We start from the raw sequence: 16,705 nt of genomic DNA, 5'->3' as shown, positions 1-16,705 counted from the left end.
CCTTAACATGTTGTCCTTATCCATTGAACTTTCGTTTGAGATTTTGACAATCGATTGTGAGTGCCAAACCGATCTTAAACATTACTGATTATGGAAATCCATGGTGATTTCACATTCAATCTCCTCGATCAACAATCTAAGACCATACATAATCAATGACAGCCCAAATTAGTCTTACAATAAAAATCGCATTAAAAAGATTGGAAAAAAAAGAAGAAGAAAAAAAGTGTTGCTGACATATACTTCTGATTGTTAGAGTAAAACAGATCTGATGAGATGTAGCCGTTGGATCGTCATGTATTAGATGAAAGGTGAGAGGTATTTGGATATGATTAGGCAAATGATTTAGATTAGGATGATCATGTTTATCATTATCTTTTACCATGTTTATCGGTAAAAGAGGTTTGGAACTAGAAAGTAAAAAAAAAAAAAAAGGATCTAGGAAGAATTAAGATGGAATATACTGACAAGTTTTGGCGGCATAACTTATGGGATTCGATACATAACAGGCCCTTCTTCCGGAAAACGAAAAATACCAAAAAGTGTATCGATTGCGACCTTTCGTCTCTTCTCTTTTATTTCCTTTCCGTCTTTGGATCTTGCCTCGCTTTTCGCCCTCGTATGTCGGTGCCCGGTAGTCAAAAGTGCCCGACTTAAATGCAACGTCATTTCCTACGCTTGCACTCTTGTCATATTTTTTTTCCATTAAAGACCATCATACCCTTATGGTCCAATGATCCATCCTTCAGGCCCCCTCGATGAAAACAATTGTATTAATATCTTCTAAAATAATTTTCTTTATTATTCAAGAGATATTTAAGAAAGTCACATAACACCCATATGAGTCGGGTCGAGTCGGGTTTCTGGTTTTTTTTCTTTAAACCCGGCCCTACCCAAGATTGAGTCCGGTTTCCAATTTAAAACCTTACCCTAGCCGTGACCCATGATTTCTAAACCCGACCCATGTTATTTTCGGGCCAGCCTGATGATGCAGGTCGGGTTTTATCCTACCCAAGTTGCAGCCCTAGATTTAAGTGTTGCAAATATCTGTACAGGTGCCAATAATATTTCAGGATATCCCCCAATATGTGACTGATACTTGCTGATATATCAATATTGGGACTTAGGAGGGGATATGTGACTGATAATTGCTGATATATCAATATTGGGACTTGGGAGGGGATCCGGTCCGATATGACCTTTATATCAGGACCGTCTATCCTTGCTACCATGTGAGGATGGGTACCGTGAGGATAAGCCATAGCCCTGAAAATGTTGTGATCGTTTGATCAGTTGATTATGGCAATCTAGGTCGTGAATAAACTACGTTGATTAGAGCTTCATGTGCAACGTTCATCTTTCGTCATTCCAATTGTTATTGGGTGAAGATAAATTCACACGCCGTGTAGGATAATTGCACCCATTTAACGTCAAAAAGCGGTAAAGTCTGCCACATATCCTCCTTCAAAGGGGTTGCGAATTATCCTACAGGGGGTGCGAATTTATCATCTCCCTTGTTATTTAACAAGAATTATATGATACTTGATGGCATGTCAAGATCGATAGACATGACCCAAAAATAAAAGATGATTTCAGACTATTCTTCTAACGGCTTCGAGTAGCACTAAAAGCCATTTTTAGTTATTTATTAGAGGTGTTCTAACCCATAGTTTAGCAAAACATATAACCACGCAAAAATGTAGATTCTATAATCCAGAATTGTAAATAAGGTGTCTTACCACTCTCAATCTTGTAAAATTCAGATTTTAGCATGTAAAATCCAGGATTTTTCAATCTTGGATTATAAAATACATAAATCCAAACGGCTTTTGAGGCTCTGTTTGTTTTGGATTTTGAGAATTGATTTTGACTTTTGAGTCTGAAAACTTATTTTTGGACTCAAGATCAACGGGTGGGGCTGAAAGTGGAGCTGTCTGTGAGACTAGGCAAATGCATGACACGTACTACCCACGGCCGTAACATGACACGTGCTACGAATCCTGTTATCATTTCTTGAGACATACTTCCTACAAGAATTGACATCTCCACCACAGCCCTTGAGACATACTTCCCCTACTGATATTGGCACTACCATGTTTTGATAAAAGGGAAAACTTACATACTGTTTTCCATTTTAACTAGTTGCAGACCCGTGACGACAAAAGACAGTATTCGTATGCTTGCTCCCAATAAGCAGTTCATAATAGACTTGGTTAGGATATAAGATAGTAATGTCATAGTTTCTTGTTTCCTTGAACAAAGGTTATTGAGACTTCCACATGTTTATGGTGAACTCAAATGCATTAGCACCTGCAACAAATATAAAACAAAAGAAAATGCAGTAAAAATGATGCTTATAGATCACAGTTGGAAAGATTGTTTATCTAGAAAGTATTCCCAATGTTACCCTTGGGAAAACTGAAAACAAATGGAACTAAATATATCTCTTCCAAAACAAATTATCTCGTTCCCTTGAGCTAACGTTATTGAGACGTCCTCATGGTTTATGATGAACTCAACTGCATTAGCATCTACAACAAATGGAAAACAGAAGGAAATGCAGTCAAAAGAGGCTTATAGATCACACTTAGAAACATTGTTTATCTAGCATCTAATGAAAGAAGGTTAATGCTTACCTTGGGAAAACTAAAAAAAATGGAACTAAATGTATCTCTTTCCAAAACAAATTCAAAGAAAAATTTGTTAGTAATAGCCAAACTCATTTGAAAGAAGGAAACACCTTCTTCCTCATCATTATGATGGGAGGAGGAGATCAAGAAATTCTAGCATCAAGATGACACCCAAATCATAAGGTTTATGATATCTCGCTTCTTGGCAGAAAAGCTATTTGATTTCTGATGGCCATTTGATGGACATATTAGAGTGCTTCAACCGTAGACGGAGGTGTGAGCGGTAGAAGATGTGGTTGGTGGGGCAAGCGGAGAAGCCCTAAATCGGTGTGAAGCAAGATAGAGGAGGAAGAATCTATTTAGAAGGTGTTTCCAACAGAGTTTTAAAAACTAAAACCCGTACGATGCACGATTTGGTAGTAATTTAAGATCGAAAAGAAATATAAAGTTAATTAACCAAAAAAACAAATAGATGAAGCAATAGCATGAGCTTTATATCTGGCCAGGGAGAGAAAGATAAAGAACAAAACAGTTAGTACCATATTTTTTTAATGGTAGTTTTGTACCATCTAAATAGGTTATCAATATTAGGAAGAAAAATGATACGTCTTGAAACTATTGTGAGGATGTCTAATGGTAATTGGGCCTATCATTCAAGGATGTGGTGAAGATGATATTCGTGCTTGCAGTTAGTAACTTGAAATCTTTATTCACATTAGAAAAACTATGTTGGGCTCATCTTCTAATGCAAAACTTCGAGCTACCTACTGTTTAGAACAATATATCTATCATTTTAATAGCTCAAAAAGAGCCCAAGAAAATATGAAACTTCTACTCTCAAAAGACCAACTACTCTGTAAAGCCTAAAAGTTGGTAAAACCATATCATTCACATTGCAAAAATCAACTCAAATTCTGAACAAATGGGAAAATGAAAAAAACAGGAAATGATATGGAACATGAAAGGGCAAAAATAAAACATAAATTCTCATCGAAGAAAGAAAATTCACATATTTTCTGATTTATTTACACCCTATCCCAACCCACTCGGGAAAGAAAATATGAAGAAAATATTACAAATCCATAAGAAGATATAATAGTACAGAGAGATATGCAATTACAAACCCATCATAGAAAATCATAATTGGGTTTGTGAAGCTACCGATGTATAAAAAGGAAAAGTATATAATGGAATTGAAGAAGAATTGTGAATTCTACAGGCGTTGAAATTTCCTAGTCATTATACCTCTAGCTGGTGCAGAGCATCGCATCAGCTTCTGTTTGTGGATTGTCCCATCTTTAAGTAAACTGCAAGAGGCACCCAAAAAATTATAAAAACATAAATAAAACATCCAAAATCTTAGCAACAAACATGTTCAACTTACTATCCACTCAACAACAGTATTTTACTCAACTGGACCCACATCTATGCTTGAAGCTTTGTAAGCCAAATATTCCATTGCAATAACATCAAAATCTCTACGACCATGTTTGGAAACCATGAATTTTTTTATGGATAAACTTAATCAATGGACAGAGAGGACGGGAGAGGGATTTAGGAGGGTAAGTGAAGATTTAAAATTCCTGTCAAGTCTCTCCTCCCACCCTCTACACCCCTATTTCACGACTTGATTAGTTAAATATTACATGAAAAAAATCCATGGCTGACAAACATTGCCCACATGCGTAACACTTGTAAAAACAACTATAGAAGACCTACATATTTCTCATAGAAACCCAAAAGCACACACATGTGCATAAATTCTTATCCCTTCTTCTGATGAGAATACACCCCCATCAATCACTTTCCTTTTTCTGGAATATTTCGAAAACTTCATGCAGGAAATAATTTCTTGCATGGGGTGTCTTGTTTCAACCTCGTACAGAAGAAAGCAGGAGTTTTTAGGAGTTTTTATTGTTCCATCTTTTTTCTATTTCTAATAAATCGGTAGGGGTCCCCGTTAAACCCCAGCTTACCCTTAAAAAAAAAGAAAGCAGGAAGAGATTAGAAAAAAATCCAAATTACTATAAAGAATGAGACATAGTACCAAAAAGGAATAATGTGCGACCCTAAACCATGCGTTTTCTGGTTTTCAAACGAATGTTATGCAATAGGGTTTGCAATAGTGGCCAGTGAATTCATTTTATCAGAAGAATTTTCGAGGTTTATGGATGCCAACGGGGAAGGGAAACGATTTCTTATGGGCATTAAAAAGGTTTGTACGGAAATCAGTGGAAATATAAAAATGATAAGGGGAAGTATCTTTTTTTGGAAGTAAATAAGGAGAGAATGGAGTGATTAGGAAATAAATAGCAGTGTATTCGAAACGTATTCGTTAAAGCTATACGGAAGGTGAAGAGAGACAAACGGAAATATGAGCTGTAAATAGGCATAAGAAATGTCAAGAGATAAACCCAAAGTTGAGCTATAAATACCAACATGAGAAACGTATGGGTTTTCCAATTATAAATAAATCAGGAGGATGGGCTACATTTATGGAAATGAATCAGGGAGTTTAGATGAAGGAGATTTTAGCGTTGAATGGAATGCTGAAAATCACGTTGGAAAACGGAAACATTTAGTGACGTTGGAAAACGGAAACATTTAGTGGGTGAATATATAATGCTTCCTTATTAAAAATAAAAAGGAACAATGGAAAGTAACCGCATTTAGTGTCAAAACAAAAGGTCGTGGGGGTTATGGGGAGTGGATATAGGGGAAAACCGTCGTGGGGGTTATGGGGAGTGGATATAGTGGAAAACCGTAATCGTTTATAAATCGTATTTACATAGGCTTAAAATAAGGGAATACAAACGTTATTGGAAATTTAGAAATTTAGACTTCTTAAAATTTCGGGATAGAGGAGGGGGCTGCCACATGGCACCACCACAGCTTAGAGGATTCCGCTTTACATATAAACTAGTGTGACAGCCCGTGCAATGCACGGGGCAACCAAAACAATTAAAGGCATCCAAAAAAGTAAAAATAAGTTTGTTTTGCTCAATTTAAAAAATGTCTATATTGTTGGAGCTTAGAAAGTGATAAATCTCCTTTTAACGTGGTTGAGATAAAGATAACAAAAATCTGAATTAAAAATAGAGACATTATAAAATAACAAACATAAATAAGAATTGGCCGAAGAATTCATAAATAAGGTATAAATATACAACAGAAAAAAGAATTAGGAATATATATTCTAATGTAAGTTAATAAATGGCCCCAAATAAATAAGCTCATAAATGACACCAACTTCTACGTTCGTGCGTGAATTCTAAAAGAGTCACAAAATTACCTTAAACATTGACCAATAGTGATCCCAAATGATTTTTAGATTGTTTCTTCACTTCCATTTATGTTCTTTGATGTTCATAAAATATTAAGTGGGACACTTGAACGTATTAACCTTGTGGCTTACTTGTATCTTAGTACAAAGCTCCTCTGCTGAACTGTACACAGAACACAAAAAACAACATTTTCCAATACATATCATTAATTACTTCTGAAATTGATCAAAATGACTAAATATCAAAGCAAACAGTGAAAATGGGCGGGCCTAAATATTTAGTTATATATCTTAAGACATTGTAAAACAATATAGAATTGAACAGGAGAAAAACCAAAGCAAACAGTGAAGTAATAAATTGTTTATAGTGAGAATGTATATAACATATTAGAAGAGGAAGGAAATGATCCAATATGTGGCATCACATGATGCACATGTGCAGGAATTTCATGGGCAGGCCACATCCTTGATAAATTCAAAACAGCCACCTAGTAGGCTCCATCTTGGATTATTGATGGTCGAAAATTCACTCTGATAAAAAAAAAATCCTCAAGAGTACGAAAAATGTATATCTAGAAGTTAAGTGTCTTCCAGACGTCCTGTTTCGTAACCATGCATTTGCAGGCTCTTCATCAAACAGTTAGGATTGCCCGATTACAGCATATTTTGGGCCATGTGCAACCCAGGGTAGATCTAACCTAGTGGACAGCTGGGATGAAGAAGAAGAAAAGTTTTTGGTCCGAGAAGAAACAATACTCATTGATAATTTATTTTAATTAACATTGAAATCATAACCAAATTGAACTCACATGAGTCATTCACTTGCAACCATAATATGAATGCCCAAAAATATAATTAGCAATATGGGACTTAAGAAGATATTAGCAACCATTTAAAAAAAAAGAATAAATTATAATTAGCAATATGGGAGTTAAGAAGATATTCATGGTTTTTGTTTGCATTAGTAAGAGAACTTGAATATGACAAACTGAAAACTTAAACCATACATGTACGTACCTAGAGCCCTGAATAGGCCCTCTATGTAGATCCTTGAAACACACTCCTAAGAATTGAACATCATCCAATGGACAGAATTTGTGAGTGAAACCAATAAATTGAAATCCAGAGCCGAAAGCTTTATGAGGTAAGAGATGGTACGAATCAAATCTTAAGGGTGTCTTTGGATTTCCTCTAAAGGGAGAATTTTGTTGTGAAGTGGAAATTTGCCTCGAAATCTTCTTGAAAACCTCTTGACATTCCACCGGTTAAATAAATAGAGAAGCCAGCGAGCAAAGAATTAAATTTGTGATTTTTTACTGAAGCATTTGTTGGAATAATTGATCAACAATATATAAGTACTGACATCAATTGGCATGAAATTGATCACCATCTGATATGAAATTGCAAAATATCTGCAATGTAAGATCTATGCAGGGATCACTCAACCAAGGCACAGATCTGACACCTGGCCTTGACACCGATAATGCCCGATGTCATTCGCGCAACCCAAAACATGCCAAAAACTGCAAGCGCCCCGAGCCAGTCCTGCTCAACGAAACCAGGGGATTCACACGATGGATAGGGAAAAGCCATAGGCCTCTATTGCAGAAAAAATGTCAAAAGTATTGTGTTTTTTCTTTCAAACCACATAAAATATAGCTACAATTGGAAGAAGTATTGTGATTTTTCTTTCAAACCACAGAAAATATAGCTATAATTGAAAGAGGAGGTGAAACATACCCAGTACGGAAGAGAGATGAGCTCGATGTAGGCAGACAGGGAACGGTCGAGGCCGATATGCCTGGTGGCGTTGATCTGTACAAATTCTGGGTGTTAGCATTTTGAACTGCAAAAAGACTACCAAACATCTCAAAATTGAAGAAGCACAGATCCAGGCTAGATTGATTTTGAGAGGTAGCGGCACGGCACGCTCTGCTCCATCTAAAAGAAGCATCTCCATTATCGCCATCTGAAACCTTCAATTTCCTACATCTATAACTTCCTCCCTACCCAAAAACCCTAAAACTCAAACTCAAACTCAAACCCTAGATTTGTAGGTTGATTGATTGAGATCGGAAAAAAGAAGAGAATGTTGTGAGTCGAACTTTGGGCTTTCGCCCAATCGGTCTCCGAAGAAAGACGTGAAGCGCAAATTTCTTTATGTGCGAGTCGAGGCGGGCCAAGGTAAAGACGTTGAGATGGGGAAGCCAACCGACATATCGATCGAGAGAGAGGGAAAATATCTCGCAAGTTTCTTTACGTGTGAGTGGAGGCGAGATTTTAAGCGTAACCAAGCGCCAACGAGAGAGAGAAGGAGAAAATCTCGGAAAGAAAGATTGGGAGAATATATCGTGAGAAAATCTAGAAAATATCGGGGAGATTTTCTCTCTGTGTAAGACGAAAGAGGGCCTGACACGTAAGCAAAATTGTTTTTAAAATATATATGGTTAGACGAAATGGGACGCTAACACGTAAGCACGAATGAACATTAAACAGGCGATCCTCCTTATTATAATAGAAGATAGATCATTGATAGATAGATAGAAGATATAGGATTAGCTTATGTAGCTTTTTGGAATTGTAATAATCTTTAACAGCTGGTTAACCAATAGAGGATGAGCTACATTAGCGCAAATATCAAAACATGTTGGGTTGAATATTATTAGCAGAGAAATTATATGATGAAAGGGCGTACAAACACATAAAGGTCGTAGAATCGAAGTACCACCCTTGCTATTTGATCCAACAGAAAATGATGGGATGAGATTGGCTCAAATATAAGGAAGGATTGATGACAAATATGGAAAGGTGGTATGATTCTTCTTTTTCCTTCTTCCCCTTCATCTTTTGCGGGGTTGCAGATGCAAGAAACACGTAACAGATGGAACCATTGTTTGTAGAAGATGAAGAAGAAACGAATTTATTCACATACATATACACTTGAGGCCAAAAAGGGTCTTTTTAAGAGTACGAATGTGATCAGAGTTGAAAGTACACGCCACCAGTCATTTAAGAAATAAAACACAATTTCTAAGTCATTTCCCCCTTGTAAATAGGAGTGCAACTCGGGTCGGGTCGGATCGAGGCCAATTTGAACCCGACCCAACCTGAGTTTTCAAGCTTACTCAAATAAAAAATATTAAAAAATGTCAGGTTTCACTCGGTTCGGGTTGCCCAAGCCCTCAACCCTAACCCGACCTTAATTCAACCTGGGTTGGGAAAACTCACCTGAACCCAAACCCAACCCGAACTCCACCCAACCCAACCCTCCTTTTTTCGGGTTGAACCCCACACGAGTTGCACCCCTACTTGTAAATATCAAGACTTATGTTTTTTCCATTATACTTGGGGTGTCAACGTATCCACTTCGGATCGGATCCACCTATGTCTTAGTCACGATCCATTCAAATCACTTATCGGTCAGATCGGATTTGGAGTATTCTTCGGACCTACCTCTTGTGTCCCAGTCACGATCCATTTCAAATTGGACCGTCCATCGGAGTATCCTAGTAGGACCTACTTATAAAACAACAACAAAAATCTCAGCTTTCTTCGCTTGAAATGAACTCCAAAACTTCCTCAATTCATAAATGAATTAGTCACTATATCTGATTACAACCCATGATCTTGATGAAGAATAGGATTTTATTGTTAAAAAAAACTCCAATTTTCAAGGGTGTGTGACGATAAAACTTTGTAGTAACTAATCCTTTTTTTAGGGTGAGTGGGAAAGCAAGAGAAAAAGATGTCTGAAAAAAGGGGGGAAGTGGAAAGTCGTAAGCTAAGCGATATTTACTTCATTTTTATGAAAACACCCTCCTTTAAGACTTAATATAAGAAATATTTTGAGGGTATTTAACCAAAAGGACTTCATATCGTGACTATCCATCTGATTTTTTTGCCATGTCTTGAGCATGATCCGAAATTTTTCGGATCTTACAAAGAGGATCCAAAATACATCCATAGATCCTTCTAATGTGCCTAAATCCTGTCTATTAAGGTTCAGATTCTAACTATCCATCGAACTGTTTGTGTCCATTGACACCCCTACATTATGCACGTGAAGATAAATTATATGATGAATGGGCGTACAAGCTCACACTGATCATCCCACTCTTGATATTTGATCCAACAACGGCACACTTTTTAAGATATGCTGTTGTTGGATCAAACATCAATGGCAGTACTTTTGTGGTATCACAAATATGAGTTTGCTTGCACATTCATCATATGATGGGTGGTTGTACAAACCCGTATTTTTTCAAAAAGTATGGTACAGCCCACTTCATAGGATGATCCAACCATTTGCTGGACCGCAACGTAAATAGGTTGTGCCCAAAAAAATCATTTCCGTAGGATGACCCTAACCCTCCGATCTATTGAAGTTTCCATAATGTGCAGTGTCTCTTTAGATCATCCTGTGGAAATGATTTTTGGGGCAGAACATAGCCTATTTATGCTGATCAAATGGACGGTCTGGATCTCCTATGGAGTGGGCCGTACCGTACTTTTTGAAAATACGGGTTTGTATGTTGTTATAGGATTCTCCTAAACAACCATCTTAATGTTGCCACTTATACCAAAGTAAATGCATTTTGCTACTTAATGGGACAGCCGAGGTTACTGTAGTTAGCATGGAATACAATGCCAAACTTTCCTAACAACTACAGGGAATACTATTGACATTCGCTAAGTAGACCATTTGGCTAGGCAAATATGGCAATAGAAAAAGCCACGTCGCCAAAAAAAACAGCTGTCACTTTTGATCCTATGCGTGGCCCTTTCTAGCGCCCAATGCAAAGCATCAGCGATTGTAAATATCATTCCGTTCGTGGAAGTAGTTAACGTTGATCAGTAGCTTTGAAAGTCTGACCGTTTGCGTTAACCAACCAGACGGTAACGGCGTCACTGGGGGGGTTGGGCGGGGCGGGGGGGGGGGGGGGGGGGGGGGTTGGGCTGTGTGCGTGGTGGCATCAAAACGAGCATCTATTTGAAAAAGGACAGCAAAGAAACTTCCGTCTGATTAAACGGTGGGTTTTTCTAGGGTTTCAAAGATCCCAAAACCGGGGCTCAGTGAATCCCCATTAGTCATGTGGCGATCCCTTTGGCGATCAATCGATCGCTTTTCTGTACAAGAATTCAAGTAAGTCTCCCTCAAAATCTCCCTTCTTTCTAGGGCTCGACCGGTAGAAAATGCAATTTTCTTGAACTTCGTTCAATTCAAGAAATGTTATATTGTTTAGTCAGATATGCTTGAATTAGATTATTCTTGTTTGCTTGCATCATCTCGAATTCATGTAATTAGCCAAAATTCTTTCCATGTTTCTCCATAGTATTTCATTCCTAAATGATCGTTATCTGCTCTAACAATTTCGTAATAGGGCTGTTTAGGTATTTAGTTCCTCATAAATCTGAGGAGTATGCAGTCTTCTTATGAACGTCTTGAAGTTTCTCCCAAAGAAATCAAAGTTCTTAGGATTCTCATAGAGGATGAGCAATGAGATCAATTCTATTTCTCAGTCTGGAAACTGACCAAAAAGTAAAACCTTCTCAGAACTCAGATCTTTAAATGAAAAACTGGTCTAAGCTTGACCGATGCAAGTAAATTACTAAGCATTCACCAAAAGTAGAAAAATTGCTAGAGTATCTATACCAGAACAGTACACATAAAATTGTTCACAGACCTACAGGTAAGAATTTTGTTGGTTGCAAGTTGGTGTTTAAACTGAAATAGAAACCTATACAATTGTTGATTGATACGAAGTTCGCTTAGTAGCTAAGAGATAAAACCAACAACAGGGGCTGTGCTATGATGAAATGTTCAGCCATGTTTTTAAGACGGCCACAATAAGACTGATTGTGGCACTAGTTAATACCTTTGGATGGATCAGAGCCAAATGGATGTTTTTTTTTGAATGGCAATGAAGTTTCATTAATGAAGATTGAGACCAAGAGGGTCCCAAAAATACAATGACGAACAAACTATCGGAAAGGAAAAACAAAAAGGTACAAAGATCACTAGTTAGGGAGGGAGAAAATAAAAAAGTTCGATTCTCTCTCTAGCCAATCTGTCCGCCTCCCCATTAGAAGACCGTCTAACATGAATGAATGAAGACCCAAATGGATGTTAAAAATATCTTCTATGTGAGTGGTTGAAGGATGGAGTGTATAAGGAGGACTTGAAATTCCTGGCATACGTAATCGTATGTACAAACTGAAGAAGGTCATATACATCCTCCAGCAAGCGCCTTGAGCGTGGTTCGATAGGCTACATCTACAAGCAATGCGAGTCTGCTAACTCTCTCTTTATTAGACATCCCATGCATGTATGATGCTTATATTAATTTATGTTAATGATATCTTTTTTTTGGGTAGGTAAGCCGGAATTGATCCCCAGACCTCTTGGTTGAGGAAGTTATCCCTTTACCAACGAACTAGAGGCTCAACCCGATGATATCATCATAACTAGGAGTGAGGGTAGTCAAATTTAGAAGATAAAATGCAGTTTAAAGGGATATTTTTGATATGAAAGTGATGTTGGATGATCGAAGGAATGATTAATACTTGGCTTTGATACCATATTTGATGCAGGACAATCTGAGGACTACATTTAGATGTGTGCAAACACAAGCCAGGAAGTTGTAGATTTATGCAGGGATGCTGTAGACTGATGTGGCGGGGTATACGAGTAAAACGAATGGGAGAAAATTATGGGTTTGGGTGATAAAATTTGTAATTAAATTAAAATATTTCTACTAGGTTTAGGGTGAGTTTGGAGTGGTGCAGGCGTACACTGGGAAGCTGTAGACGCATGCTGGAAAGGTATAAAATTAGTTTTAGTACAAAACAAAAAAGGCGTAGTGTATGAATAGATTTGAATGATGTTTCTCAGGTAGGGAGTTTTTCTTCTTCTTTTAAATGGGTATTTTAGGGGTTTTGTGCAGAGGATCGGTGAAAAATAATGCAAGAGAGATTTTGGGTGAGATTAATAGAGGTTTAGGGTTCCCGGGAATATGGTTTATGGGGGGGGGGGGGGGAAGCCAAACAAACATGAAAGAGATAGATAGCAACGTTGGAATCTCACCAACTAAAAACCAGGGCATCGCACCAAGGGGTTCCTACGCATAACACCTTAGGGAATATCATGGCATCACACTTTGGCAAAGACTAGACATCACATCTACACGGGGAAAAACTTCAAATCTTTTTTCATTCATTATTCCATCAATTGCGGTGAGTTTTATTGTCACAAGACGACGAGGCATTATCGTGAAAGGGGTAGCCATAGTGGTGGGAGAAGAAGAAGAAAAGAAATGAAAAGAAGCCATGAGATAATATGGGAGAGAAATGTAATATTGAAAAGAGAGAATAAAGTTGAATAAAAAAGATATGACAAGAAAGAGGAGAAGTGCAAGGTTGCAATTTTAATTGGAAAGGGAGAGGGATTATTTTTGAAATGGAGAGGAAGAATGGGTTTTTGAAGTTTGATTGGAAGAGGATTAAAGATGAGACTGATTTTCATGGGGCTTTTGGATAAATTTCGTAGTGAGGGTGATAACAAACATCTTTTTATTAAGTTAGATATAAAATGCATAGAAGTGGAGTGGGGTATTTTAGACATTTTGTATAGTTTGGTATTAAGTTATTGTAATACCCATTTTTGTAATTAATGAAAGACTCTTTCCCTCACATTTGGTTGTCTGTCATTCTTCGCTCTCTTCTTCTCATCTTCACATAATATTGTATCGGTTTTAACATGGTATCTGAGCGGACCATTAAAAAAAACATGGTATCCGAGTGGGTGATCAAACAAAGGAAAAGCTGTTTAGGCGAAGAATTATCATCCAAAAGAGATGCCTTATTCTACTTCAGCAATTATTCTTTTCTTCTTCATTTTATCTCCTCTGCTTTCGAAATCCGTATCTATTTCTTCCTTTCCTTATTTCCAAATTCATATTCATTTATTCTCACCTTTTCAAGCCCTAGTTTTCTTTCCATTCAATCATAAATCTAGGTGGAAGTTCAATCTAGCACTAAGTTATAAATTCCGTTTCGTTTTGGCTACCGGAATGGAACGTTTTGGTATTTTGTCTGTTTATTTCGGCGTTTCGTTTGAAACTTTTCGTTTCGCTGCGACGAGGGAAATTTTTTTAATAGTTAAAAATATGAAAAAAATACAAAAAAATCAGAAGTTGTTAGAAAAATATAAGAAATAATTAATCGAACAAAATATGTAAAAGATCCTACTTAAAGGAGAATCACTCTCAGCTGAAATGCCTGTGTTGACCAGCGTGTTGACCAGTGCGTTGACCAGTGCCTGACAAGATGAACAAATTTTAGAGATCAAATTATGAGATTTTTTTTACCGGACTTTTGGGATTTAATAATGTTTGGAGATGATATAATTTATGAATTTTTAAAATTAAAAAAATACCCCATCGTTTGGAAGTTAGGATTTTGACCCGACCCATTTTTTCGGATTTTGTACTAGAACTGGAAAGTTGACCTTTTGTCCTTTTAGATTTCGGTCTTGAAACTATTTTTAATAGATTCAAATGGGGGGTATTCCCTTATTTACATTTAAATCTTAAGTAAATGACATTTACTTAAATGACTTTACATGTGAATATTAGGAAGAAAAAAGAAGAAGAGAGAACCAAGAAGAGATGAAAAAAGAACAAGATTTGGGAAATTCCGGAAGAAACAGTGCATTCCGCCTGTTTCGTCCGGAATTCCGGCTGGAACGACTGGAATGGAATGGAATCCGGACCGGAACGGAATATATGGCCGTTCCGTTCAGGATTTCGGACCGAAACTGGAATTCCTGTCCATTGCGGCTGGAACGGAATGGAATTTATAACTTAGATCTAGCATCATTTCTTTTTTTTTTCCTGTTCAGATTATCCATTTAAAACCATTATGAAATTGGAGCTCATATCATGGGAGCAATATAAACCAGTAGTTTGCTTGACATTAGAGTTTATATCATATGGACCATTATCAGTTTCAGCTCTAGTTACTGTGAAGGATGCAATTGCTCGTTTGCCTATTTTATTGCTATGGTGTTACTGTTTAACTTTGAGGCTTTTGGTGGTTTTGAGTAGATACCTAATTAATGAACTGCAAGAGGTTAAAGTTGTGGACAAGCTCGACAAGGTACAATTCAATCGATTTTGTATCTAATGTTGCCTTATTTGTCTTGCTCTTTTATTTATTCTAACCCATGGTTTTTCTTCAGGAGTTCGTTGTAGATATACTAAGATCAATAGTAGAAATAGTAATTTACGGAGATCGGCGAGACCCATCAATTTTTGAGTAAGAATTTTTGCAGTTTAGTTTACCTATTAGTTATTGCGATACAGTGCTGTGAACCTATTGATATAATGACCCTTTTGTATAAATTGTATTTCGTTTTCTTGCAGATATTTCATGGAATGTCAAATTTTAGCGGAGTTTCTTCGCATACTAAAGATCAGTAGAAATTCAGGCATCGAGGCACAATTGCTTCACTATCTGGGTATAATGATCCAGAACTTGGATAGTGAACACGCGATTTGTAAGATACTGAATTCCATGACATCCATTTTGTGAATCTTATGTCTTCTTTCTATGGTCAGTCTAATGCTTTTACATGCTGCAGACTATTGTTTTAGCAATGAGTATATTAACAGCATCATACTGCAGCCCTATGAATTTGATGCGGGTGATCTGGCCCACTATTACATTTCATTTTTAAGGTTGTTATATTGTCTGCCCTTTGCATTTTTTGCTATTATTCTTCCGACATTTTGTATGGTTGTTATACATTTAATTCAAGGTCAGGCTTCATTTATTTTGGAAACAGGTTACTTAGACATGTTTTTAGGTTCTTGTATCCATTCTTAGTAGTTATAATTCATTTGTTCATTCAAGGTTCTGAAAATTGGAATCGAATCGTAAGTTGTAACAAGGGTCGCATCGTATCGATGCGTAAATCGTAAGATTTTTTTTTTCAGATTTATATATAAAAATCAGAAAAAATATTAAAAAATATAAAAAGTAAAAAAAACTAACAGAGCATGTATTGTATACTATCAGAGCATGTAATAATCTTTCCTTTCAAAAAAAAAAAAAAAAAACTAACAGTGTATATTGTACACTAACAGAGTATGCAATCAGAAATAAAACAAGAAAAAACTACTCGGTTGTACAAAAACGGCAACATACAGTGTATTGTACACTAACAGAGCATGTATCGTACACTAACAAAACTAATCGATTCTCAAAATCCAAAACAAACATGGTTTTAAAATACAAGAAAAAAAAACTAAGGCCCTGTTCATTTAAGATTTTGTGAATCAATTTTGAGCTCAAAACTGATTATTACACTCAAAAGTAGAGGTTATTTTGAGCCCAATAATCAGTTCTGAACTCCAAATACAAGAGTTGCTAAAATTGTAATAACATGGTCATCTTCCGCAACCCAATCCATCATAACATTAAGGTTGTAAAGATCCAACATTTACATAAAGGAAAATCAGATGAAAAATTTTTAGAGACCAAATTATGAGATTTTTTTTACCGGACTTTTGGGATTTAATAATGTTTGGACATGATAGAATTTCTGAATTTTTAGAAATGGAAAAATACCCCATTGTTTGGAAGTTAAGAATTTGACCAGGTCCGATTTTTTTCGAATTTTGTTCTAGAATTGGAAAGTTGACTTTATCCTTTTAGAATTGGGTCTTGAAACTGTTTCTAATAAACCCAAATGGGGTATTCCCTTATTTACATGTAAATCCTAAGTTTAATT

At 36.6% G+C, this 16,705-nt stretch overlaps 2 protein-coding genes across 25 annotated transcripts in view; one reads left to right on the top strand and one right to left on the bottom strand.

Moving 5' to 3' along the window:
* Positions 1-2,157: 2,157 nt before the first annotated feature.
* Positions 2,158-8,174, bottom strand: LOC143877477 (uncharacterized). Of its 23 annotated transcripts, XM_077379529.1 has the most exons (6): positions 7,654-8,174; positions 7,301-7,458; positions 6,931-6,973; positions 6,046-6,076; positions 3,876-3,937; positions 2,338-2,531 (listed from the first exon to the last, which is right to left on the bottom strand). In XM_077379529.1, the coding sequence occupies exons 2-6, from the start codon at positions 7,301-7,303 to the stop codon at positions 2,404-2,406; spliced, it is 267 nt and encodes an 88-aa protein (XP_077235644.1). In that variant the 5' UTR covers positions 7,304-7,458; positions 7,654-8,174; the 3' UTR covers positions 2,338-2,403. The 23 variants fall into 23 exon arrangements, 4 of the variants coding, with proteins under 4 accessions (XP_077235642.1, XP_077235644.1, XP_077235641.1 ...); XR_013250635.1 differs by lacking the exon at positions 2,338-2,531 and adding an exon at positions 2,158-2,310 and having other exon boundaries at positions 5,923-6,076; positions 6,931-7,458; XR_013250637.1 differs by lacking the exon at positions 2,338-2,531 and adding an exon at positions 2,158-2,310 and having other exon boundaries at positions 6,034-6,076; positions 6,931-7,458.
* A 2,693-nt stretch (positions 8,175-10,867) lies between these two features.
* The window catches only part of LOC143877476 (protein TRANSPARENT TESTA 9-like), a 30,791-nt gene continuing 24,953 nt past the window's right edge, over positions 10,868-16,705 (top strand). Inside the window, exons 1-5 of one of the 2 annotated variants that reach the window (XM_077379525.1) lie at positions 10,868-11,056; positions 15,018-15,069; positions 15,152-15,228; positions 15,336-15,469; positions 15,554-15,650. In XM_077379525.1, the coding sequence (XP_077235640.1) occupies positions 11,004-11,056; positions 15,018-15,069; positions 15,152-15,228; positions 15,336-15,469; positions 15,554-15,650 (413 nt within the window). In that variant the 5' untranslated portion in view covers positions 10,868-11,003. The remainder of the gene's footprint in view (positions 11,057-15,017; positions 15,070-15,151; positions 15,229-15,335; positions 15,470-15,553; positions 15,651-16,705) is intronic. The other variant, XM_077379523.1, reaches the window with a different exon arrangement.

This window comes from Tasmannia lanceolata, unplaced genomic scaffold (assembly GCF_043159265.1).
Source record: "Tasmannia lanceolata isolate RefF3 unplaced genomic scaffold, GAP_Taslan_0.1 ptg000005l, whole genome shotgun sequence".
NCBI lineage: Eukaryota > Viridiplantae > Streptophyta > Magnoliopsida > Canellales > Winteraceae > Tasmannia > Tasmannia lanceolata.
Note: the sequence above shows the minus strand (reverse complement) of the source record. Positions and strands in the feature narration are given on the sequence as shown.